At 50.0% G+C, this 25,910-nt stretch overlaps 1 protein-coding gene across 1 annotated transcript in view; it reads left to right on the top strand.

The window, feature by feature from the left end:
• The window catches only part of kiaa1549la (KIAA1549-like a), a 431,663-nt gene that overhangs the window by 156,202 nt on the left and 249,551 nt on the right, over positions 1-25,910 (top strand). Inside the window, exons 6-7 of the mRNA XM_072466225.1 lie at positions 20,240-20,373; positions 25,498-25,666. Coding sequence (XP_072322326.1) covers positions 20,240-20,373; positions 25,498-25,666 — 303 coding nt within the window. The remainder of the gene's footprint in view (positions 1-20,239; positions 20,374-25,497; positions 25,667-25,910) is intronic.

Here is a 25,910-nt window from a genome sequence, read left to right as displayed (position 1 = left end):
ACCATAGGTTTGCCCCGGGGGGAATGGATGGGGGATATGGAATGTGGCAAAGAGCAGGAATAACGCAACTGCAAGATCTGTTTGTGGATGGGAAGTTCGCGAGTCTGGGAGCGCTGACCGAGAAATATGGGTTGCCCCAAGGGAATGCATTCAGGTATATGCAACTGAGGGCTTTTGCGAGGCAACAGGTGAGGGAATTCCCGCAGCTCCCGACACAAGAGGTGCAGGACAGAGTGATCTCAAAGACATGGGTGGGGGATGGTAAGGTGTCAGATATATATAGGGAAATGAGGGACGAAGGGGAGACTATGGTAGATGAACTAAAAGGGAAATGGGAAGAAGAGCTGGGGGAGGAGATCGAGGAGGGGCTGTGGGCAGATGCCCTAAGCAGGGTAAACTCGTCGTCCTCGTGTGCCAGGCTAAGCCTGATTCAGTTTAAGGTATTACACAGGGCGCATATGACTGGAGCGCGGCTCAGTAAATTTTTTGGGGTGGAGGATAGGTGTGCGAGGTGCTCGAGAAGCCCAGCGAATCATACCCATATGTTTTGGTCATGCCCGGCACTACGGGGGTTTTGGATGGGGGTGACAAAGGTGCTTTCAAAAGTAGTGGGGGTCCGGGTCGAACCAAGCTGGGGGTTGGCTATATTTGGGGTTGCACAAGAGCCGGGAGTGCAGGAGGCGAGAGAGGCCGATGTTTTGGCCTTTGCGTCCCTAGTAGCCCGGCGCAGGATACTGCTAATGTGGAAAGAAGCCAAGCCCCCGGGGGTGGAGACCTGGATAAATGACATGGCGGGGTTTATAAAGCTAGAGCGGATTAAGTTCGTCCTAAGGGGGTCGGCTCAAGGGTTCACCAGGCGGTGGCAACCGTTCGTCGAATACCTTGCGGATAGATAGATGGAATGGGAAAAAGAAGGCAGCAGCAGCAGCCCAGGATTGGGGGGGGAGGGGTGGGGGGGGGGGGGGGGGGGTGGGCGGGGGGGGGGGGTGTAACTTGTGACAAGGCAGTTGCCAATTAGGGCTAGTTTTCATTTTTGTTATTTAATATTTATTCATTTTTTGTTTATATAAAATAGGTCATTGTTATTTGTGCTGTTATAATATTGTGTAAAGGATGCACAATGTACTGTGTTGGTTGACCAAAAATTTTCAATAAAATATTTAATAAAAAAAAATGTAAATGGAGCCCATTTATTTTATTGGTCAAGATGAAGGGCCAAAGTCAACAATGTGGGGCCTCCAGCAAGGTTGGGAAGCAGAGAAAATAATTCAGACTGAGGCCAAGCGTGGGTTATTTAAGTGTAAGTGGAAGGAGACTGTATTGAGACCTGGGGAGCATGAGTTTACATGAGAGTTAGTGCTCCAAGTGATGCAAAAAGACAAGGCAACACATCACTGTTTGACTTGGTGATCCAAGCCCTGGGGTAAAGAGAAAGGTTGACTAATTACTGAACCTGTCAAGTGAAACAAATGCATTTATGGAAATTATACAAACAATAAGTGAGTCATTGCAAACTCTTCTGCGAGTGGTGTATCTTTGTTCACTTGACAGGAGATGTGTCTCCCTGGCTGAATTAGAGTAATGTGCTGTTACCTTCCCACCGACACCAGCCACCAACGTCCCGACACTGCACTGCCCCACCCACCCCCACACCAACACCAACCTCCTTCTTTAACCTTTGCTGATGTGGAGACACTGGTTATTTCATGGTTCTGAGTTCTGATTATGAAACTTCATTCCTGATGTGCTGTAAGAACACAGCGGACGCGATCTAATGGAAAGGTTTGTAAGAGTGGTAGTGAGCAGAAACTGCCCGGTTGATGTGACCATCAATTCACACGAGACGGTGAGTTGAAGTGAACAGTGGCTTTAATCAGCTAGAACTGTGCCTGCCTGCGACTGCTCTGTATTAAGTGCCGCCTACAGGCTGCAGATCTATATACCTCCCCTGAGGGGGCGGAGCCCACAAGGGCATCGACATACTACAATACAATGTAATGTAATACAATGGTGAATGGTAGCATTAATACATTCACCACATTCACCCCCTGTTAAAAAAATTGAAGTCCAGCGGGGTTGAAGTCGGCTCACAGTCTGTCCGGCGCCTTAATCGTTCACTGTGATCGCCTGAGCCCTTGTTTCGCTGCCAGCATGGGTGTTGGACTCGTCGCTGCGGGCATGGGTGTTGGACTCGTCGCTGCGGGCACGGGTGTTGGACTCGTCACTGCGGGAACGGGTGTTGGCCTCGTCGCTGCGGGCACGGGTGTTGACTCCGGGAGCGTGTCTTCTGGCGCTTCATCCCTGGAGGTCGGCGATTGGGGGAAGGGGGGTGTAGGCCATGTAGGGGCGGGGGCAGTGTTTGGTGGAGGGTAGGTGATGGTCGCAGGGGAACTGGCGGGTGCCAGGTCCCGGAGGGAGACTGTATCTTGGCGGCCGGCCGTCGTGGTGCATCATGTAGGCATACTGGGTGATGGCGTGAAGGAGCTGGACCCTCTCGACCAGGGGGGTCGGACTTATGGCTCCTCACGTGCTTTCGGAGGAGGACAGGCCCCGGTGTCGTCAGTCAGGATGGAAGCGAGACCCCGGAGGTGGATTTCCTGGGGAAAACAAATAGGCGGACATGAGGGGTCTCGTTCGTGGCTGTGCAAAGGAGCGACCTAATTGAGTGGAGTGCATCGGGGAGGACCTCCTGCCAACGGGAAACTGGGAGACTCCTAGACCGTTGGGCCAGAAGGATGTCCTTCCATACCGTCGCGTTCTCCCTCTCCACCTGTCCATTTCCCTGGGGGTTGTAGCTGGTAGTCCTGCTCGAAGCAATTCCCTTGCTGAGCAGGTACTGATGCAGCTCATCACTCATAAACGAGGAGCCCCGGTCACTGTGGACGTAAGTGGGGAAACCGAACAGGGTGGAGATACTATGCAGGGCCTTAATGACAGTGGCCGCGTCATGTCGGGGCAAGGGATTGCAAAGGGGAAACGGGAGTACTCGTCAACGATGTTAAGGAAATACGTGTTGTGGTCAGTAGAGGGGAGGGGTCCTTTGAAATCGATGCTGAGGTGCTCAAAGGGCCGGGGCACCTTCACAAGGTGGGCCTTATCTGGTCGATAGAAGTGCGGCTTACACTCCGCGCAGATTTGGCAGTCCCTGGTCATGGCCCTGACCTCCTCGGTGGAGTAGGGTTGCGGGCCTTGATGAAGTGGAGAAGCCGGGTGACCGCCGGGTTACAGAGGTCATTGTGGATGGCCGGAGTCGGTCATTTTGCGCACTAGCGCATGTGCCGCGGGACAGGGCATCTGGGGGCTCGTTGAGCTTCCCTGGACGATATACAATATCGTAGTTGTAGGTGGAGAGTTCGATCCTCCACCTCAAGATTTTATCATTCCTGATCTTGCCCCGCTGTGTGTTGTTGAACATGAGGGCTACTGACCGTTGGTCGATGATTAGGGTGAACCTCCTACCAGCCAGGTAGTGCCTCCAATGCTGCACAGCTTCCACAATGGCTTGAGCTTCTTTTTCGACTGGGGAGTGTCGAATCTCGGAGGCGTTGAGGGTACAGGAAAAAAAGTCTACGAGACTGCCTGCCTGGGTAAGGGGACTGGCGAGGGCGACCTGTGACGCGTCGCTCTCCACCTGGAAGGGGATGGACTCGTCCACATGTGCATCGCGGCTTTGGTAATATCTGCCTTGATGCGGCTGAAGGTCAGGCGGGCCTCAGATGTCAGGGGGAAGATGGTGGCTTTGATAAGTGGGCGGGCTTTGTCCGCATAGTTGGGGACTCACTGGGCATAATATGACAAGAACCTGAGGCATCTTTTCAGGGCCTTTGGGCTGTGGGGGAGGGGGAGCTGCAGGCGGGGGCGCATGCGGTCGGGGTCGGGCCCTAGGACTCTGTTTTCCACGACATAGCCGAGGATGGCCAGTCGGGTTGTGCGGAAAATGCATTTCTCCTTGTTGTAGGTGAGAGTGAGGGCTTGGGCGGTTTGGAGAAACTTCTGAAGGTTGGCGTCGTGGTCCTGCTGAGCATGGCTGCAGATGGTGACGTTGTCCAGGTACGGAAATGTGGCTCGCAGCCCGTACTGGTCCACCATTCGGTCCATCGTTCTTTGGAAGACCGAGATCCCGTTGGTGACACCGAAGGGGACCCGGAGGAAGTGGAAGAGACGGCCGTCTGCCTCAAAGGCCGTGTAGTGGCGATCTTCCAGGCGGATAGGGAGCTGGTGGTATGCGGACTTCAGATCTACCGTGGACAACACCCGGTAATGTGCAATCTGATTCACCATGTCCACTATTCGGGGAAGGGGGTACGCATCGAGTTGCGTGTACCGATTTATGGTCTGGCTGTAGTCTACAACCATCCGGTTCTTCTCCCCGGTCCTGACAACCACCACTTGAGCTCTCCAGGAGCTATTACTGGCCTCGATGATCCCCTCCCTCGAGCCGCTGGACCTCTGACTTGATAAAAGTCCTGTCCTGGGCACTGTACCACCTGCTCCTGGTGGCGACGGGTTTACAGTCGGCGGTGAGGTTCGCAAAGAGCGGGGAGGGTCGACCTTAAGGGTCGCGAGGCTGCACGCGGTGAGAGGGGGTAGGGGCCCGCCGAACTTCAGGGTCAGGCTCCTGAGGTTGCACTGGATGTCCAGTCCCAACAGGAGAGGAGCACAGAGATCGGGAGGACATATAGTTTAAAATTGGCGTACTCGGCGCCCTGTATCGCGAGGTTCGCGACACAGTACCCTCGGATCTGCACTGAATGCGATCCGACAGCGAGTGAGATTGTTTGGAATGCGGGGGAAATTTAGAGAGAACAGTGTCTTACCGTGTCTGGATGTACAAAGCTCTCCGTGCTCCCAGAGTCAAACAGGCAGGCCGTTTCGTGCCTATTGACCCGGACGGTCATCATCGAGTTCCTGAGGTGCTTGGGCCGTGACTGGTTGAGGGTGACAGTGGCGAGTTACAGGTAGCCGGCCTGGTCGAAGGTGGTGGGGTGGTCCCAAGATGGCTGCCCCCGTCGGTCGCACGTGTCGGGCGGCGTTGAAGACGGCGGCCAAGATGGCACACCTGTTGGGTAGGGGCAAAGATGGTTGCCCCCACGGACAGCACGAGGCTGATGACGCGTCCGAAGGGGGCGGTGCCGGCAGGCACGCAGCCACGCTGCGGGGTCTGCGGGCCTGTGAGTCTGAAAGTCGGGCCTGTGATTTAGAAGTTTTGAACCTGGCCAGGCAGACTTTGGCAAAGTGTCCTTTCTTGCCGCAGCCGCTACAGGTCGCCTTCCGAGCCGGGCAACGCTGCCTGAGGTGCTGGTTCTGGCCGCAGAAATAGCAGGGCAGCCCCCCGTGTTGGGCGGGCAGCTGCGCAGCATAGGCCTGGGGCACCCTCTGGTCGGGTGTCCATGAGGGGATCGCGTGGTCGGAGGGGAAAGCATGGAGGCTCTGAAAAGCTACTTCTAAGGGAGTGGATAGTTTTACCGTCTCTTCTAGGTCGAGGGGGCCCTTTTCGAGCAGGCGCTGTCTGGCGTAGTTGGACCGGACTCCAGCCACATAGGTGTCCCGGATGGCAAGTTCCATATGCTGTGAGGCCGTGACGTCCTTGTAGTTGCAGTTTCGCGCGAGTACCTTCAGGTTGCCTAGGTATTCCTCCAGCTATTCCCCGGGGCGTTGACGATGAGTGGTGAAGAGATGCCGCGTGAACACTTCGTTCACCGGCCTCACGTACTGCCTTTGCAGGATTGCGACCACGTCTGCGTATGTGGTCGCTTCCTTAATCTGCACGGAGATTCTGTGGCTCACCCGAGCATGGAGGAGACTCAGTTTCTGTTCTGCGGTGACGGTAGGCGAGGAGGAGGCGGCAAGGTAGGCCTCAAAACAGCGGAGCCAGTGCGAAAAAATTCCTTTAACATCAGCTGCCTGTGGGTCGAGTTCTAGTCAATCAGGTTTGAGGGCAGCTTCCATAGCGATATTGTAGCTGATTAAATTGATGCGACCATCAATTCACACGAGACGGAGAGTTGAAGTGAACAGTGGTTTTAATCAGCTAGAACTGTGGCTGCCTGCGACTGCTCTGTACTGAGTGCCGCCTACAGGCTGCAGATCTATATACCTCCCCCGAGGGGGCGGAGCCATAGGCGGAGCCCACAAGGGCATCAACATACTACAATACAATGTAATGTAATACAATGGTGAATGGTAGCATTAATACATTCACCACATCGGTCTTTCCCGATATCGACTTGGCGAGGCCGTCACCGGTATCTAATGTTAATTAGGGCACTTAATGATTCCCCACGGGATACGGTGTTCCTCTGAGGGGTCAGAGGGTCATCACAGGACAGCCAGGGCTGCCTGGGAGGCAGCGACAGCAGCTGTCAGCGGGGGGGGGGGGGGGGGGGGGGGTAATGTCACCAGGAGGACTTGGACCCAGTGCCGTAAGAAGCTAAATGACCTCCACCGGGCTGGAAGGGCAAGTTGGCATTATCCCCCTGGCACCGGTCCCAGCTGCCCCCCTCTGTCCATAATGGCCCTGTGGTTCGCACTGGTTCACACTGCAGCACCCACCCCCTTCCCCACCCCCAAAACAATACTGCGCCTGTGCTTGAGCACACCAAGTGGCAGTGCCCATGCCTGACCCCCTGCCATTGCCCCAACCCCCCCCCCCCAAGGCATGAAGCGTTCGGTTCATGATGCCCTCTCTTTGGCCCCTCAGGAGAAGTTGGCCCACAACAGACAGGAAAGGGCCTATCGGGGGCAGGGTGCTGGACATCAGAGTCCCCCCCCCCCCCCCACAATGTCTTCCAAGAGAACACCTTGGAGGAGAGATCTGAGGATGCCACCATCGATGTGTCACAATTGTCATCCCCTATCTCCTCCGGCGCAGAGAGACACACCTCAGTGGGTGAAAGTAGTGGACAGGCTTCAGGGGCACAATCTGCTGAGCACCACACAGTTGCTGATGCATATCAGGTGGAGGCTGAAATGTCCAGGGGTGGAACACCAGTCTTAGGTCTGCTGGACCCCAGGACCCAGCTGGGTCCCAGTCCTATGTCCAGCCTCTGGGCCAGGTTATCCGGGACCCGATAGAGTGCGGCCGTACAATTCAGATGGGGAAGTCAGCGACACTCCAGCGGGTCCTTAGCCGATTGGAGGAGTCCCAAAGGCTAATGGCGCAAGTGATGCCGCCGGCAATATGTGGCGCCAAGGGTGCTGACCGCAGTGGAAAGCCTGCAGCATGACGTCAGCAGCATGAGTGGTGGTGTCCAAGGTGTTGCTCAGTCAGTGACGGCCACGGCTGAGGGCCTTGACAGCATGTCCCGGTCGCTGGGGACGGGTCCCTGATGTAGGTGCACTTTGCCAATGTGTTGCGGAGCATGTCCCTGTATCAGGTAGGCATTGCAGAGATGCTCCAGACCATGTCCCAGTCGCTGGGGGCTGTGTCCCAGTCACAGTTGGACCTTGCCGGGGTGCTGCGGAGCATGTTCCAGTCTCAGGTGCGCATAGCCGAGGCGCTCCAGAGCATGGCCCGGTCACAGAGGGGCATCGCTGAGGGCATCAGCACCAGGGCTGGCAGAGTCATATGGCGTAGGGGCCGCTGTAGCTCAATCCAGCTACCCGTCTGTCCCAAGGTGACTCACAGGGCCCAATGGACACCAACTCGGAGGAGGTAGTGCTGGGAGCCAACCCAGAGCCGCCCTACAGGGAGACGAAAGTGGTCACCAGCTCTCCCGCGGCCCTCCTCCTGACAACGGAGCGTCCTGGGGTCAGAGGGTGGAACAGGGTGGCAGGGCGAGGCATGTGCCACTGGCAAGTTGGCTGGGGCCTCTGGCCCCTGGCCCTGCAGAGGAAGCCCTGGTCCAAGTCAAAGTTTATGTAGTCAGCTGCCTGGCCAAACAGGGCATCCATGAGATCACAAATGTATTTGTCGACTGTTGGTTGGGATATGCCACACAAGACCCTGCTCAAGCCCTGCAAGAAACCCGAGGTGTAAAGGTTCAGGGCTGCAGTGACCTTGACGGCCACCGGGAGCAGATATCCTCCTCCCCCACGTGGTGTCAGTCCGCAAGGACATGATGCCCCATCATTCCCTAGTTGAGGCGGCGCCTCCTGCGGCACATGCTGTCCGACATCTCTTCAAATGACGAACAAAACTTGTACACCATGGGCCATCGTCGGTCTCCCCTCTGGGTCCTTCACTGGCTTGATGTGCAGCCAAATCCTCAGGGTGTGGATCGGGCACCTGCACATGGACCACCGCCTCAGCCTCTGTCGACACTGCTGTTGTCACCTTCTCCGACATCTGGCCACCTGGACTACCACTGCCACAACAACGCAGCTGCTGCAAGGTCTACAATATCATCCAAACAGTGATATCCGCAAGGAATTGGAGAGCATGTGATACCAACAATCAGTTAGCGCCTCCACCCCAGTACCCTCAAATCCCCAAAGCCTCCCCGCCCTTACATTCCATCTCTCAGGCTGCTATCCAACGAGTCGGTTGTTCTGGGGGACCCCGCCCTGCACATGCACACCCGGCCATAGCAGAGGTATGTGGGAACCGTGGCACTGAGCCCCTTGCCCACTGTTGCTCTTATTAGCCTTAGTTTTATTAGCTCTAATTATGTCACCTTTGCTCACGAGTCGCCAGGTATCTTTCTGATACCGCCACGTGGTGCAAGCTCTAGTTATGATTAATAAGACAGCACACCGCTTAGTAAGATTAAAATCAACGGTCATTTATTATGTACAGCAATAAATACGAACACAATAATCCTACTTTCTAGATTACTACCTACCACTACTGACCAATACTTAACTTTTGGGAATGGCCCACCAGGTCAGGGAAATGATTGGGTTATCGAATTGGGGTGCGGGATTCAAAAGGCTGATACAGGCCGATGGCTAGGAGTCTCTATCGGGTAGCGATCGCTGGAGTCAAACTTACGGTTGCTGGTTGATGGTTCTAGCGAAGGTTGCGAGCAGGAGAAGAAGGGAGAGAAGGATTGATCTGAACTTGGCCCCGATCCTTTATAGTTCCCGGGGGCTTCCCGCCTCTCGGGGCGGACCTTGACCCTGGTCCCAAGTGATTGGACTTGTTCCCAATCACTGGGTTCGATATGCTCCAATAATGGGGCGATTCCTTGATCGGGGGGTGGTCGTTCACCTGTCTTTGTTTCGGCCACTGCTGGCGGCGAGAGGTCTGGCGCGGCATTCAATTGCTAATATGTTGCAATTGTTCCCGGGGATCGCCGATTAAACTGCAGATGTCTGTTTTGATGTGCTGCTAATGGTCGCAGGTATCGATCTGGGCCGACTTCCCCAGAGCCGAATATGCTATTCTGTCTGCAGCTGTCCGTTTGTGCCCTGTTGGCTGCTTTTCCCATCAGCCTTTTCGGTTAGCCATTTTACATCGGGTTTCGGCCAAATTAATCGGGAATCACCCATTTTAGGTGGCTACACCACCCAGAGCCGGACTGGGCCCATCCCCTGGAGCACTGGGGCAGCAGCTTTGATGCACACTGCCAATTTTCAAAGATGGCTACTCACCTCCTCCAATCCCCACAACAGCCATTGCACTAGCTTCACATTTTTAAATAGGTGCCCACGTGATTGCTCACTGGGGAGCCAGTTAGATCACGGGAGGTCATTAGATTATAGGGTCGTTCCTGTTAATAGGATGGAAATTGGCCTTATTTGACAATGATTGGTCTCTCGCCACGCTACTGCGGGATCCGGATCTCGCCAATGGGAGCGGGCTGGTTAGATTGGAAACCGATTGGCGGGCGGCCAGTGCAGTTCCCGATTTCAGCCTCTCCCGCGACCTAACTGGCTGGCTCGGATTTGTGCCTAGTGCAACCATTAGATCGCGCCCAGTACAACTTAGAAAATGATAAAAAAGACTCAATTTTTAAAAGTTCATCCTTGTTTTCAAATCCTTGCATGGCCTTTCCCCTCCCTATCTCTTTAACCTCTTTTAGCCTTGCAACCCCAAGAGATATCAGTGCATCTCCAGTTATGACCTCTTGTGCATCTCCAGTTTTAAGCACTCGACCATTGGTGGCAGTCGTTTAACTGCTTAGGCCCTAAGTATTTTACTGCAGAAAGCCAGTTGGTGAAGGATAGAATTAGAGGATTCTTTACACACTTTTGTATTTATTTGCAGAGTTGTGCATTACAGGCATGCACCTCCTAATCACAGTTTTAGTCTGCACGCATTTTTATAGAGGCTCAAGAAATCCTCAGGCAATGCCACCCTGTGCACACAAATAATCATAATTAAGATACAATTAATACTAAGATCTGGAGTGCCCTCTTGAAATTGCCCTACCTCTCGCCTCCTTTCAGATCATCCATAAAATGTACCTTTTTGACCAAGATTTTGGTCACCTGTCCTGATATCATCTTAATGGTTCTGTGTCAAAAATGTTTTTATTGATATCACTACTCTGATGTGGCTGGGGAAGGTTTTACTAATTTCAAGATGCTGTGCAAATGCAAGAATTTGTTGTCGTGCTTCACCCAGCTAACAGCCCATCCGATGAATGCTCTGCTGTTCCGAGTGTTTTGTGGCAGGAGGCACTGAGATAGATCTCGTGATGGATTCCCAAGAGGCCGCTCATTGCAAATTCCATCATTTCACGTCCAGCTGTGTACACGATCACAATCAGCTTTTTCTCTTATATCTGAACTTTCCCAGATGCCAGAAACTTTGGGGTGCTGTTGTACCCAACTGTGTACTTAAGGTCCATGTGAAGCAATTTTCAAGATAAACTCTCTGAAAGTTTGGAAGGTGAAAGTATTGTATTTCAGATAGTGCCGTCTCAAAGCACTTTGCAGCCAATGCATTTGAGGTGTTGTCATTGCAACATTGGAGTAAGTACAGCAGCCAGTTTCCACACAGCAAGCTCCGACAGACAAGAAGGTGATAGTGACAGATAATCTGATTTCAGTGATTTGTACAATATTGCTAAAACCTGCTCCGCAGAGTAGTGTGTATCAGCAAACATGGATCAGCGACTTCACAATTAGTCTTAAATGTGGACATGGTGTTTGCAGCTCATGATTTTTGTACGACTTAAAGCAAGGTTCCATCTAACAGCATTACATGAACAACGGCCTTCAGATCAGGCCAGTAACCCAGTGGCTGGTTTAGCACAGCGGGCTACACAGCTGGCTTGTAATGCAGAACAAGGCCAGTAGTGCGGGTTCAATTCCCGGACCGGCCTCCCCGAACAGGCGGCAGAATGTGGCGACTAGGGGCTTTTCACAGTAACTTCATTGAAGCCTACTTGTGACAATGAGCGATTATTATTATTAATCATTATGCCCAGCGTGGGATTATTTTACTGGCCTCAGCGCTGTTTGTGGCCTTGTGCCTCGTTTCCTACATTACAACGCTGCGTCCACTTTGAAAGTACTTCATAGAATTTGCAGTGCAGAAGGAGGCCATTCAGCCCATCGATTCTGTACTGTCCCTGAGAAAGAGCACTCTAGTTAAGCCCATGCCTCCACTCTATCCCCATAACCCAGAAACCCCACCTAACCTTTTCGATACTAAGGGATAATTTAGCATGGCCAATCCACCTAACCTGCACGTCTTTGGACTGTGGGAGGAAACCGGAGCAGCCAGAGGAAACCCACGCAGACACGGGGATAAAGTGCAAACTCCACAGACAATCGCCCAAAGCCGGAATTGAACCCGGTTCCCTAGAGCTGTGAGGCAGCAGTGCTAACCACTGTGCCACTGTTCCAGCCACTTCTGAAGTGAATCACCTCACATTTCTCCACATTGAACTTCATTTGCCACCTGTCCACCCATTCTACCAACTTGTCTATGTCATTGTGAAATTCTACACTACCCTCTTCATTGGCAGAAAAATACTTTTGGACGTCCTGAGGTTTTGAAAAGCGCTATATAAATGCAAGTTTGTTTTTTGCTTTAAATCCTTGACCGGAATTTTCCAACCAGTTTTCTGGCGGCAGAGGCGGCTCACCATTGGCTGCCATGGGAGGCCTACAGTATTTTGTATGGTGTGCCCAGGGAACCCACCTGGGGTGCGGGTGGGGTCACCTTTGGCAGGACCGGAAGATGCCACTGGTGAGATGGGCCAGAAAATCCCACCCTTTGTTCTTTTTTAAAGTGTGCTTTAGTTTTGAGAAATTGAGATTTTTGATTTGATTTATTATTGTCACATGTATTAGTATACAGTGAAAAGTACTGATTTTTGCATGCTGTACAAACAATGCACACCGTACATAGGGGAGGAAGGAGAGATTGCAGAATATAATGTTACAGTTATAGCAAGGTGGAGAGAAAAGATCAACTTAATATGAGGTAGGTCCATTCAAAAGTCTGATGGCAGCAGGGAAGAAGCTGTTCTTGAGTCGATTGGTACATGACCTCAAACTTTGGTATCTTTTTCCTGACGGAAGAAGGAGGAAGAGAGTATGCCCGGGGTGCATGGGGTCCTTAATTATGCTGGCTGCCTTTCCGAGGCAATGGGAATTATAGACACAGTCAATGGATGGGAGGCTGGTTTGCGTGATGGATTGGGCTACATTCATGACCTTTTGTAGTTTCCTGTGGTCTTGGGTAGAGCAGGCTCCATACCAAGCTGTGATACAACCAGAAAGAATGCTTTCTATGGTGCATTTATAGAAGTTGGTGAGGGTCGTAGCTGACATGCCAAATTTCCTTAGTCCTCTGAGAAAGTAGGGTCGTTGGTGGGCTTTCTGAACTATAGTGTCGGCATGGGGGGACCAGGACAGGTTGTTGGTGATCTGTACACCGAAAAACTTGAAGCTCTCGATCCTTTCTACTTTGTTCCCATTGATGGGATCCACTACGCTTCCTGAGGTCGTGACAATCTCCTTCGTTTTGTTGACATTGAGGGAGAGATTATTGTCGTCGCACCAGTTCACCAGATTCTCTATCTCATTCCTATACTCTGTCTCAGCATTGTTTGAAATCTGACCCACTACGGTGGTGTCATCAGCAAATTTGAAAATCGAGTTGGAGGGGAATTTGGCCACACAGTCATAGGTGTATTGGCATTGGCAAATAGGGTTAAGGAAAATCCCAAGGCTTTTTACACGTACATAAAAAGCAAGAGGGTAGCCAGGGAAAGGGTTGGCCCACTGAAGGATAGGCAAGGGAATCTATGTGTGGAGCCAGAGGAAATGGGCGAGGTACTAAATGAATACTTTGCATCAGTATTCACCAAAGAGAAGGAATTGGTAGTCGTTGAGTCTGGAGAAGGGTGTGTAGATAGCTTGGGTCACATTGAGATCCAAAAAGACGAGGTGTTGGGCGGCTTAAAAAATATTAAGGTAGATAAGTCCCCAGGGCCTGATGGGATCTACCCCAGAATACTGAAGGAGGCTGGAGAGGCCTTGACAGAAATCTTTGGATCCTCACTGTCTTCAGGTGATGTCCCGGAGGATTGGAGAATAGCCAATGTTGTTCCTCTGTTTAAGAAGGGTAGCAAGGATAATCCAGGGAACTACAGGCCGGTGAGCCTTACTTCAGTGGTAGGGAAATTACTGCAGAGAATTCTTCGAGACAGGATCTACTCCCATTTGGAAGCAAATGGACGTATTAGTGAGAGGCAGCATGGTTTTGTGAAGCGGAGGTCGTGTCTCACTAACTTGATAGGGTTTTTCGAGGAGGTCACAAAGATGATTGATGCAGGTAGGGCAGTGGATGTTGTCTATATGGACTGCAGTATGGCCTTTGACAAGGTCCCTCATGGTAGACTAGTACAAAAGGTGAAGTCACATGGGATCAGGGGTGAGCTGGCAAGGTGGATACAGAACTGGCTAGGTCATAGAAGGCAGAGAGTAGCAATGGAAGGATGCTTTTCTAATTGGAGGGCTGTGACCAGTGGTGTTCCGCAGGGATCAGTGCTGGGACCTTTGCTGTTTGCAGTATATATAAATGATTTGGAGGAAAATGTAACTGGTCTGATTAGTAAGTTTGCAGACGACACAAAGGTTAGTGGAATTGCGGATAGCGATGAGGACTGTCAGAGGATACAGCAGGATTTAGATTGTTTGGAGGCTTGGGCGGAGAGATGGCAGATGGAGTTTAATCCGGACAAATGTGAGGTAATTTTGGAAGGTCTAATGCAGGTACGGAATATGCAGTGAATGCTAGAACCCTCAAGAGTATTGAAAGTCAGAGAGATCTAGGAGTACAGGTCCACAGGTCACTGAAAGGGGCAACACAGGTGGAGAAGGTGGTCAAGAAGGCATACGGCATGCTTGCCTTCATTGGCCGGGGCATTGAATATAAGAATTGGCAAGTCATGTTGCAGCTGTATAGAACCTTAGTTAGGCCACACTTGGAGTATAGTGTTCAATTCTGGTTGCCACACTACCAGAAAAATGTGGAGGCTTTAGAGAGGGTGCAGAAGAGATTCATCAGAATGTTGCCTGGTATGGAGGGCATTAGCTATGAGGAGCGGTTGAATAAACTCAGTTTGTTCTCACTGGAACGACGGAGGTTGAGGGGCGACCTGATAGAGGTCTGCAAAATTATGAGGGGCATAGACAGAGTGGATAGTCAGAGGCTTTTCCCCAGGGTAGAGGGGTCAATTACTAGGGGGCATAGGTTTAAGGTGAGAGGGGCAAGGTTTAGAGTAGATGTACGAGGCAAGTTTTTTACACAGAGGGTAGTGGGTGCCTAGAACTCGCTACCGGAGGAGGTGGTGGAAGCAGGGACGATATTGACATTTCAGGGGCATCTTGACAAATACATGAATAGGATGGGAATAGAGGGATATGGACCCAGGAAGTGTAGAAGATTGTAGTTTAGTTGGGCAGCATGGTCGGCATGGGCTTGGAGGGCCGAAGGGCCTGTTCCTGTGCTGTACATTTCTTTGTTCTTTGTATAAGGAGTATAGTAGGGGGCTGAGGACATAGACTTGTGGGGCACCGGTGTGGAGGATGATCGTGGAGGAGGTGTTGTTGCCTATCCTTACTGATTGTGGCCTGTGGGTTAGAAAGTTCAGGATCCAGTCGCAGAGGAGGAGCCGAGGCCAAGGCCACGGAGTTTGGAGATGAGTTTTGTAGGAATGATGCTGTTGAAGGCTGAGCTGTAGTCGATAAATAGGAGTCTGACATGGGTGTCTTTGTTATCTAGGTGTTCCAGGGTAGAATGCAGGGCCATGGAGATGGCATCTGCTGTGGACCTGTTGCAGCGGTAGGCGAACTGGAGTGGATCAAGGCAATCCAGGGAGGCTGGAGTTGATTCGTGGCATGACTAACCTTTCGAAGCACTTCATGATGATGGATCTCAGAGCCCCTGGACAATAGTCATTAAGGCACACTGCTTGGCTTCTTTTGGTACAGATATGATGGTCGTCTTCTTGAAGCAGATAGGGACCTCAGATTGTTGTAAAGAGAGGTTGAAGATGGCTGCGAATACCCCCGCCACCTGATCCGCACAAGACCCGAGTGCCCGTCCGGGTACCCCAGCCAGGCCAGTAGCTTTCCGTGGGTTGACCTTCAAGAAGGCTGCTCTGACGTCTGCAATGGTGATCTGAGATACAAGTTCATCCGAGGCTTCTGGGGTGGAGGGCTCGCTCTCGCTGACCTCTTGCTCAAAGTGTGCATAGAATGCATTGAGCTTATCTGGGAGGGGTGCATTGGAGCTGGCGACTTTACATGCCTTCATCTTGTAGCCCGTTATGTCTTGCAGACCTTGCCATAGATGGCGAGGGTCCGTGTGGCTGGCCTGGGACTCGAGCTTGGTCCGGTACTTTCCGATAGGCTGTACTTGGGGAAACTATGGTGTTGAGCTGTACCTACTTCGACATGTTCCAGAATGTTAGAGAAGTATGAAGCTTTTCATTCTTCCTGGTGCAGTCGGAAGAGGATTATGTGAAATATCAGCAATGAAAATACATCTGGATTTGTCATTCCATGACTGCAGAAATGCGAGAAAGATAAATGCTCATTATTTTGTCATTCAGATCATACTGAAATGATTTAGGACTGAGTTTGGAACATTTGAATTATAGAATAAAAATGTAAAGTCTAAAAGAGAAAGAACTTGAATTTAGATAGTGGCTTTCATGAGCTCAGGAAATCTCAAACCTTTTATAACCTATGAAGTATTTTTGAAGTATCAGAACTGCTGTAATGCAGGAAACACAGAATCTAATTTGCAAAAAGCAAGTTCCCACAAACAGCAATGTGATGTTAAAAAATTCTTTCATGGGATGTGGGCTTCACTGGTATGGTCAAGATTTGTTGCCCATCCCAAATTGCCTGTGAGAAAGTGTGATGAGGCTGCCATTTTGAACCCCTGCAGTCCACAGTGCTGTCAGCAAAGTTGTTCCAGGATTTTGACCAAGAGAGATGTGAAGGGCCGGCAATGTACTTACAAGTCAGGATGGTGTGTGGCTTGAAGGGGAACTTACAGGTGGTGTTCCCAGGTTTTGGCGAGTGAAGGAGATGAGTTACTCGCCTTAGAATTCCAAGCCTCTGACCTGCCACTGTGTTTATCTGGCTGGTCCAGTTAGTTTCTGGTCATTGTGGATAGCACTGGTCAATGCTATCAATGCTGGTCAACCCTTCATAGCACGGTAGCATTGTGGGTAGCACAATTGCTTCACAGCTCCAGGGTCCCAGGTTCGATTCCGGCTTGGGTCACTGTCTGTGCGGAGTCTGCACATCCTCCCCGTGTGTGCGTGGGTTTCCTCCAGGTGCTCCGGTTTCCTCCCACAGTCCAAAGATGTGCAGGTTAGGTGGATTGGCCGTGCTAAATTGCCCTTAGTGTCCAAAATTGCCCATAGTGTTGGGTGGGGTTGCTGGGTTATGGGGATAGGGTGGAGGTGTGGACCTTGGGTAGGTTGCTCATTCCAAGAGCCGGTGCAGACTCGATGGGCCGAATGGCTTCCTTCTGCACTGTAAATTCTATGAAATCTATGAAATGGTAACATCCTGCAGGTGGGGATTCCACAATGCAAGGGAGATGCTCAGATTCTCTCTTGTTAGAGATGGTCATTATCTGGCACTTGTATGCTTTGAATGTTAAATGTAACTCTTCAGCCCCAGCCTGAATGTTGTCCAGGTCTTGCTGCTTATGGACATGGACTGCTTCAGTATCTGAGGAGTTGCGAATGGTGCTGAACATTGTGCTATCGTCAGCGAACATTCCCATTTCTAACCTTATGATGGAAGGAAGGTCATCGATGAAGCAGCTGAAGGTGGCTTGGCCTAGGTCACTACCCTGAACAAATCCTGCAGTGATGTCCTGGAAATGAGGTGATTGACCTCCAACCAGCTATCTTTGTGCCAGATACGACTCCAACCAGTGATTCCTGTTGAATTCAATTTTGCCAGTAATCTTTGATAATGACCAGATTATATTTTTTGTGATATTGGTTGGAGGATAATTATTTGGAAGACACTGGAAAGAACTCACCTGCTCTTCTGGAAACACTGCACTGAGTCTTTTATGTTTTCATGAGATAGCAGATGTGGGCTTTTTGGTTTAATGTCTCATCCAAAACACAATATCACTGACAGTGTAACACTCCCTCTACTGCCTGTCTGACATTGTAGCACTCCCTCAAGACTGACCCTCCAACCTTGCAGAACTTCCTTACTGCTCCTCTGACAGTACAGCACTCCCGTCCCAACAATGCAGTCCTCCCTCAGTACAACTGCTCCAATAGTTCTGACTCTCTGAAACTGCAACACTCCTTCATTACTACCCCTCTGACAATGCAACACTCCATCAGCACTGGCCACTTGGCAGTGCAGCACTCCATCACCACTGGCCCTTTGACACAGCAGCCCTCCAACAGCACTGGCTCTCTGACACTGCAACCCATCAACAGCACTGGGCCTTTGACACTCAACCCTCCAACAGCACTGGCTCTCTGACACTGCAACCCTTCAGCAGCACTGGCTCTCTGACACTGCAACCCTCCATCAGCACTGGCTCTCTGACACTGCAACCCTCCAACAGCACTGGCTCTCTGACACTGCAACCCTTCAGCAGCACTGGCTCTCTGACACTGCAATCCTTCAACAGCACTGGCTCATTGACACTGCAACCCTTCAACAGCACTGGCCCTTTGACAGTGCAACCCTTCAGCAGCACTGGCTCTCTGACATTGCAACCCTTCAGCAACACTGGCCCTTTGACACTGCAACCCTTCAGCAGCACTGGCTCTCTGACACTGCAACCCTTCAGCAGCACTGGCCCTCTGACACTGAAACCCTCCATCAGCACTGGCTCTCTGACACTGCAACCCTTCAGCAGCACTGGCTCTCTGACACTGCAACCCTCCATCAGCACTGGCTCTCTGGCACTGCAACCCTCCAACAGCACTGGCTCTCTGACACTACAACCCTTCAGCAGCACTGGCTCTCTGACACTGCAACCCTTCAACATCACTGGCTCACTGACACTGCAACCCTTCAACAACACTGGCCCTTTGACAGTGCAACCCTTCAGCAGCACTGGCTCTCTGACATTGCAACCCTTCAGCAACACTGGCCCTTTGACACTGCAACTCTTCAGCAGCACTGGCTCTCTGACACTGCAATCCTTCAGCAGCACTGGCCCTCTGACACTGAAACCCTCCAACAGCACTGGCCCTCAGAGACTGCAACCCTCCATCAGCACTGGCTCTCTGACACTGCAACCCTTCAGCAGCACTGGCCCTCTTACATTGCAACCCTTCAGCAGCACTGGCTCTCTGACACTGCAACGCTTCAACAGCACTGGCTCTCTGACACTGCAACCCTCCATCAGCACTGGCCCTCTGACACTGCAATCCTCCATCAGCACTGGCCCTCTGACACTGCAACCCTTCAACAGCACTGGCTCTCTGACACTGCAACCCTCCATCAGCACTGGCCCTCTGACACTGCAATCTTCCATCAGCACTGGCCCTCTGACACTGCAACCCTTCAGCAGCACTGACGTTCTGACACTGCAACCCTCCATCAGCACTGGCTCTCTGACACTGCAACCCTCCAACAGCACTGGCCCTGGCCCTCTGACACTGCAACCCTCCAACAGCACTGGCTCTCTGACACTGCAACCCTCCAACAGCACTGGCCCTCTGACACTGCAACCCTCCAACAGCACTGGCTCTCTGACACTGCAACATTCCATCGGCACTGGCCACTTGGCAGTGCAGCACTCCATCACCACTGGCCCTTTGACACTGCAACCCTCCAACAGCAAAACCCTCCATCAGCACTGGCCCTCTGACACTGCAACCCTTCAGCAGCACTGGCTCTCTGGCACTGCAACCCTCCAACAGCACTGGCTCTCTGACACTGCAACTCTCCAACAGCACTGGCCCTTTGACACTGCAACCCTCCAACAGCACTGGCTCTCTGACACTGCAACCCTTCAGCAGCACTGGCCTTCTGACATTGCAACACTTTATCTGCACTGGCTCTCTGACACTGCAACCCTTCAGCAGCACTGGCTCTCTGACACTGCAACCCTCCATCAGCACTGGCCCTCTGACACTGCAACCCCCCAACAGCACTGGCCCTCTGACACTGCAACCCTTCAGCAGCACTGGCTCTCTGACACTGCAACCCTTCAGCAGCAGTGGCTCTCTGACACTGCAACCCTTCAGCAGCACTGGCTCTCTGACACTGCAACCCTCCAACAGCACTGGCTCTCTGACACTGCAACCCTTCAGCAGCACTGGCCCTCTGACACGGCAACACTCCATCAGCACTGGCCCTCTGACATTGCAACCCTTCAGCAGCACTGGCTCTCTGACACTGCAACACTCCAACAGCACTGGCCCTCTTACACTGCAACCCTCCAACAGCACAACCCTCCAACAGCACTGGCTCTCTGGCACTACAACCCTCCATCAGCACTGGCCTTCTGGCACTGCAACCCTCCATCAGCACTGGTCTTCTGACACTACAACCCTCCAGCAGCACTGGCCCTCTGATAGTGCAACATTCCATCGGCACTGGCACTCCGACAGTATTTCGACTTAGCAGTGAAGTGAAATCTCTCAGTTTGCCCTAAGGCTTTGGGTGAATCTATTAAATTTATTTTCTGATGATTCATATTGGAAAAAAGGCCAATATTGAGAATTTCACTGCAGTCCAAGAAGTTTGGAATAGATGCAGTCGGTTTGTTTTATCTTCCCTCGCCAGAATGTGCGAAAGATCCAGGTGGTATGTGATTTTACAGTGTTTAAAGAAGATTTTTGTGTATTTTTAATAAATCTCTCTGTTCTTTTTAACCTAGTGCTCCAGTTTGTGAGTACAACGGACATCATCAAATTCTGCAGCTTTGTTCAGACCATGGAGGCGAGGCTGCAGAGAGCATTTGAGGAGGCTGCATCTCGGGCCACCAACTTAAAAAGTAACTTAAGCGTTCAGGTAAAACCTTTTTGTATTGACGGGCAGGGTTTTTTCTTCCCCTCTTTTGTGAGGGAGCACAGCAGAACAAATATAATTTTGAGGTGAAGCAGCGTGACTCAATACTTGCAACGTTTTGTTCGGAAGTGTAGCATGCAGTAATTTCTGCTGTAGAGTGAGCTGTGTTCAAATTCCATCGCACCAGGATTGTAAAGGCCGGGCGCGCTACTTGCTATTAGGTCATGAAGGTTTGCGTGTCATCTGAAAACGATGCATCAAAACACCCAACTAGTCAAATTCATGGAATTCATCTTCTGAGCATCATTGTAACTGAAGCAGTGTGTGCTCCATGTATGGGCTTTTTGCAAATCCGTTATCTGTTTTGCAGGATTCCTTGCAGAGTCAGTGACTACTTTCTGTTATTACACATACCCCACTTTCCCTGTTGGTTTCTCTTAGACTCTATCTCTTCCTCTTTGTTTATTTTTTTTCTCACTTTCCGCAACTCTCAATCTCTGATTTTCTCCATCTTTGTCTGCCTGTCTGTTTTTCTCCTTTGCTATTTCTTTGCCTATTTCTCTTTCTTTGTCTCTGCCTCTCTTTATGTGTTGCTTTCTCTACGCTGTCTTTCTCTCTTTGTTTCTTTCTATCACAGTCTGTCACTATCTCTGTCTATCCCTCTCTCCGTTTTCCCTCTGTCATTCTCTCCATGTCTCTTTGTTCTCTATGTGCTTTTTTCTTTGCTTGTATCTCTGTTCTCTGTCTCTGACTGTGTCTCTCATTATCATAATAATCATAATCATAGAATTTACAGTGCAGAAGGAGGCCATTCAGCCCATCGAGTCTGCACCGGCCCTTGGAAAGATCACCCTACTTAAGCGCACGCCTCCACCCTATTCCTGTAACACCACCTAACCTTTTTTGACACTAAGGGGCAATTTAGCATGCCCAACCCACCTAACCTGCATATCTTTGGACTGTGGGAGGAAACCGGAGCAATCTCTTTCACTCATTTTCTTTGTTCCTGAGTGTCTCTCTCTCTCTATGTTCCTGTCTCTGGTGTTTTTCTATCTCTGTGTCTCCCTTTCACTGTTTCTCTATCTGCATCAGTCCCTCTCCCTCTCTTTGTTTTTCCTCTCTTTTTTCCCTCAGTTAATCCGCTTTCTGTTCTCTTGAGTGTGTCTCTGTTACCATTCTGTCTCTCGCTCTTTGCAGTGGATTCTATTCTGTAGGTATTACCAATTTCTCTACAGGACATCCAAATACCCCTTCACCATCATCAGCAAAGTCCCTAACGTTTCTGCTGCCTTAGCCTATCTTCCTTATCATGATCTATTTTCTTTCTATTTTAATTCTCTTTCTCGCCCCCCCCCCCAACCCCTCCCCCAAGTGTCAGCTATACTTTGCTGAAATGCATTGTACCAGGCTGGCACTGCCAGAGTCCCTACAATGAGCAGGATTTGCATTGCAACGTCTCGTGAGATCGCGTTTCATCTCGCGAGGCTTGGCGATCCGGGTAGATCCCGGGAAGGGGTCTCCCGGCTTTCATCAGCCGCGCTGCACCGTGGTGAGCAGCTTTTCGAGCCCAGCGTGGCCATTGGATCATGCCCATAGACTCCCAAACAGAGAATCTTGCCCACTATCTTTGCCATGACCAAAAACCTCTCCGTTGTGGCAAACATCTGGGCAGGTTGTCTCCTATGTTGCTCCGCTAACTCTTCCTCTACCACTGTCCGTCGCCAGCTAGTTTCCCATTTGGACTAGCCTGCAGCTTCTCTTTTTTTTGCTTCTCTTGGCATTCTCCAAAGCTTCCATTCATTAGCCTTGATGCAAATGAATTGAATTGCTTCGCCACTTCAATTAAGTGTCAACCATGTTAATGTGGGACCAGATTCACACGTGGGCCAGGCCAGGCTGAATAAGGAAAGCAGGATTGCTTCCCTAAAGGGCATTAGTGAATCACAATCCTGCCACTAATAACAGCTTTATTTTCAGATTTTTTTCAAGTGAATTCACATTAAAATAGCCATGCTGGCATTTAAGCTACAAGCTCTTTAGATTATGAGCCCATACTGCCACTAAAGATAACCATTACACCATCGGAGCCAGTTTGGAGGGAAGCTCCAGTCTGCAATCATAACATTAAAATGTTCCCTGTAAAATTCAGCATTTGTGACATTTGAACTCTTGATTACAAAGATGTGAATCAGTAAAGCCAAAAATGGTCATTTTCGCTTGCTTTCTTATTGTGGTTTCATTGTCAAAGCCCTATTCTTAATGAAGTGTCAGAATGGTTGCTCTGATTCATATTTTGCGACATAAAACAGTCTGCGATTACCATAGTAAATTTATTGCTGGTATCTTTCGCCCTCGAGGCAAGCCTTTCTCTGTCAATTTAATTTTCTGAGTAATTGAAATCACCATGGCAACAGCAGATAGTCAGAGTGCCGTCCATTTTAGATCTAATCAATTCCCCATCAATCTATTCATTTTGTCTGGCGATCTGTAATTTGCCTATGACTAATTTACTACTTTTACCACCTCAGACCAGGACTATAATTTTATGGCATTTTATCTTCCAGTTATACCTCAAAGCCTCAATTGCCTAATGTTCTCAATACGAGGCCCACCGTTCTTTGATGTTCTTCTAATGATTTATTTTGCTGATTCACCCGTTCAAATCCTTCTTAGTAAATTATGTTACACCTGGTACTTTGTTGGGTATAAGTTACTCTGATTTCATTACTTTAAATCTAACACCCTCGGCCAGATTTTAAAGTGATACCCAGAGAGGTGTCGATAAATGCGAAATTATTTTGAAATGCTAATGCCTTATTTAGACCGGAGGCAAACTTGGAATCAGTTAGTGATGCCGAGTGTCTCCGGGGATCGGGGGGGGGAGGGCAGCCAAAATAAATGATCCGCACAAATCTTCATTCATTTAAAAGCAAGCATCTCCCCAGAATTAATCTAAAAGCTGGGCTAATGTGCACCAGACTGGGTTCGGGTTCACCAATTAGACCTTTAAAAATTCGTCTCTCACCCTCCCTGACCTGTTAGCAAGCTTCCCAGAGAGCTTAGAGGGCTGTTAATTGGAGGCAAGCAGGTTCCCCATTCGCCCATCCCCCTTGGTGATTTCATGGAGGTGCAGAAATCTTGAGGGGTCTTGATAGCGTAAGTAAAGAGAAACTATTTTCACTGACAGAAGGGTCAGTAGCCAGACGACACTGATTTAAGGTAATTGGCAAAATTTGGGCGAGACATTAGAATTTTTTTTATGCAGCAAGTTTTTGTGATGCACTGCCTGAAAGTGAGGAGGAAGCAGATTCAATAGTAACTTTAAAATTGCATGAGTACTTGAAGGGAAAGGTGTTGAAGCTCTATGGGGACAAGCGAGTGGGACTAATTGGATAGCTCTTTCAAAGAAGCATGATGGGCTGAACGGCATTCTTCTGTGCTGCATCATTCTATGGATATGAATTCAATATCAGAATGTTAAAATCTAGGTGCACAAGCCAGAATAAATGTTCTTACTCATCCTTTCTCATTTTTATTCCCATAGTTTAATGATCCTAATAACATTATAAGTATGGGGCGGGATTCTCCGCGCCAAAATGACGCTCGGCACGGGTGCGGACAATGGGCGTCAAACCCGAGATCGGGTCCGACGCCGGTCCCGCGATTCGCCAATCCCCGGAGAATCACTGCCAATCGGACGCGCACGGTCGACGCGGCGCTGGTCAGGGACCATTGAAAGAGGCCCCCGCGGTGATTCTCCAGGTGTACTTGGTCGCGTTCCCGCCGGCGTGGTCCTCTCGTCCTCACATGGTTCCACCCGGCGGGCACTCGGGATGTCGGCTGCGGACTCAGTCCGCATACACGTGGCCGCTCTGGTGGGGGTGCGGGGGATCATTTACCGGGGGTGGGCGCCTCCAGGACAGCCAGGCTATCGATCGGGGGCCACAGATCCGCAGTCGACACAGGCCGCCACCGTGCGCATGAGCGGATCCCCGACCGGAAATGCAGGGCCCCGTGTCGGCAGCCGGAGATGCAAGTAGCACTCGGGGGCCCTACTAGCCCCCTGCATATCGGAGAATAACCCTGGACTTTCTCCAGGTAAGTCCAGAATGATTTGTGCGCATTGTTTCGCGGGCGTGGGGACATAGCAACGTTATTGGAGAATCCCGCCCATGGATTCTCCAGTTCTGTAAAGAAAGAACTTATTCTTGAACTTTTGATTAGCTGACAATTTTACTTACAGAAATTAGATCTAATCATTGGGCTCATCCAGAGTCACCTTGAGAGAGCAACAATGCATTGAAATTACCTTTCTAGAGGCTGAAAGATTTTTAATGATCGCCAACTTTTTGTTTTAGACAGTCTAGATTGCCTGAGTGCCTCAGGTTCTGTACTTTCGTTATCACGTTCATGATCCATTTCACTGAATTTCAGCTGCATGTTTCATGTGCATTTTTCTGCAAAATGTTTATTGCAAATTGGTGATGCAAATCATACAATATATGGGAATAGACCATTTCTAAGAGGAAAATCAAGATTAACGGGTACATTTTTTCAAAGGAAATAAACTATTGACACACACATATTTGAATGGCATGTATTGCTCAAAGGGTTTATATTGTTTAAAGGGTAAGTATCATTTATGGAATTTATTATTTGAAGGGGTTGTGTCATGTTATAGGGTTTGTATTGTTTAAAGGGCTCATATCGTCCAAGGGGTTTTTGCTGTTTAGGGGATTTATACCAATTAAAGGGCATGCAATGCTTATTTAAAGGGCTCGTTTCATTTGAGACATTTGTGCAGTTGAAGGGGTTTGCGTATTTTCAAGACATGTATCATTTAAAGGATTGTATAATTTGAAAGGTTCGTATTTTTTAATGAATGCATGTTATTAAAAGAGGTTCCATCATTTGAAGATTTGTATTTTTTTAACGAGTCGCTGTTATTCAAAGGGGTTATGGAATTGTGTTGTTTAAAGGATTTGTGTGGTTTAAAGGTGTGCATCGTTTCAAAGCTGCACATTGACTAAAAGTTAAGTATCGTTAAAGTGTAAGTGCAAACAAATATTTTACATTCTGGAGGGGGAGAAGCATCTGAATGCCACATGCGTATTGTTTTCTCTCTAGATTTTGAACACGTCCGTGACTGATGGCTCTACAGCTGTCACAATGGTGTACATGGTGAGGAATGAGAGCACGCTTCTCAATGGTACAACATCCAGCAGCCTCTTACATCACCTGACAGCTGCTGAGCTGGGATACTACCTTGCTTACCCACCTCTGATCCTTGCTGAACGTAAGTGCTCTCAATCATGTATCATTTTGTTCCGCAATTAAGACACGGCATAGCAAACAAGTTGATGAGGAAGACAAGGAGCTGAATGATGGGTCCTTCTGGGAGGGAGGTGTGGTGGTAGGGGGGGGCAGTAAATGATGTACTTGGCAGAGTTAGGAGGAGAAACCAATAAAAAAAAGAGAAACCATTTATATTGAGTCTTTCGCAACCTCAGGATGTTCCATAGCTCTTTGCGGTCAATGAA

The sequence above is a fragment of the Scyliorhinus torazame genome, chromosome 10, assembly GCF_047496885.1.
Source record: "Scyliorhinus torazame isolate Kashiwa2021f chromosome 10, sScyTor2.1, whole genome shotgun sequence".
NCBI lineage: Eukaryota > Metazoa > Chordata > Chondrichthyes > Carcharhiniformes > Scyliorhinidae > Scyliorhinus > Scyliorhinus torazame.
This window is presented reverse-complemented; position numbering and strand designations above follow the sequence as displayed.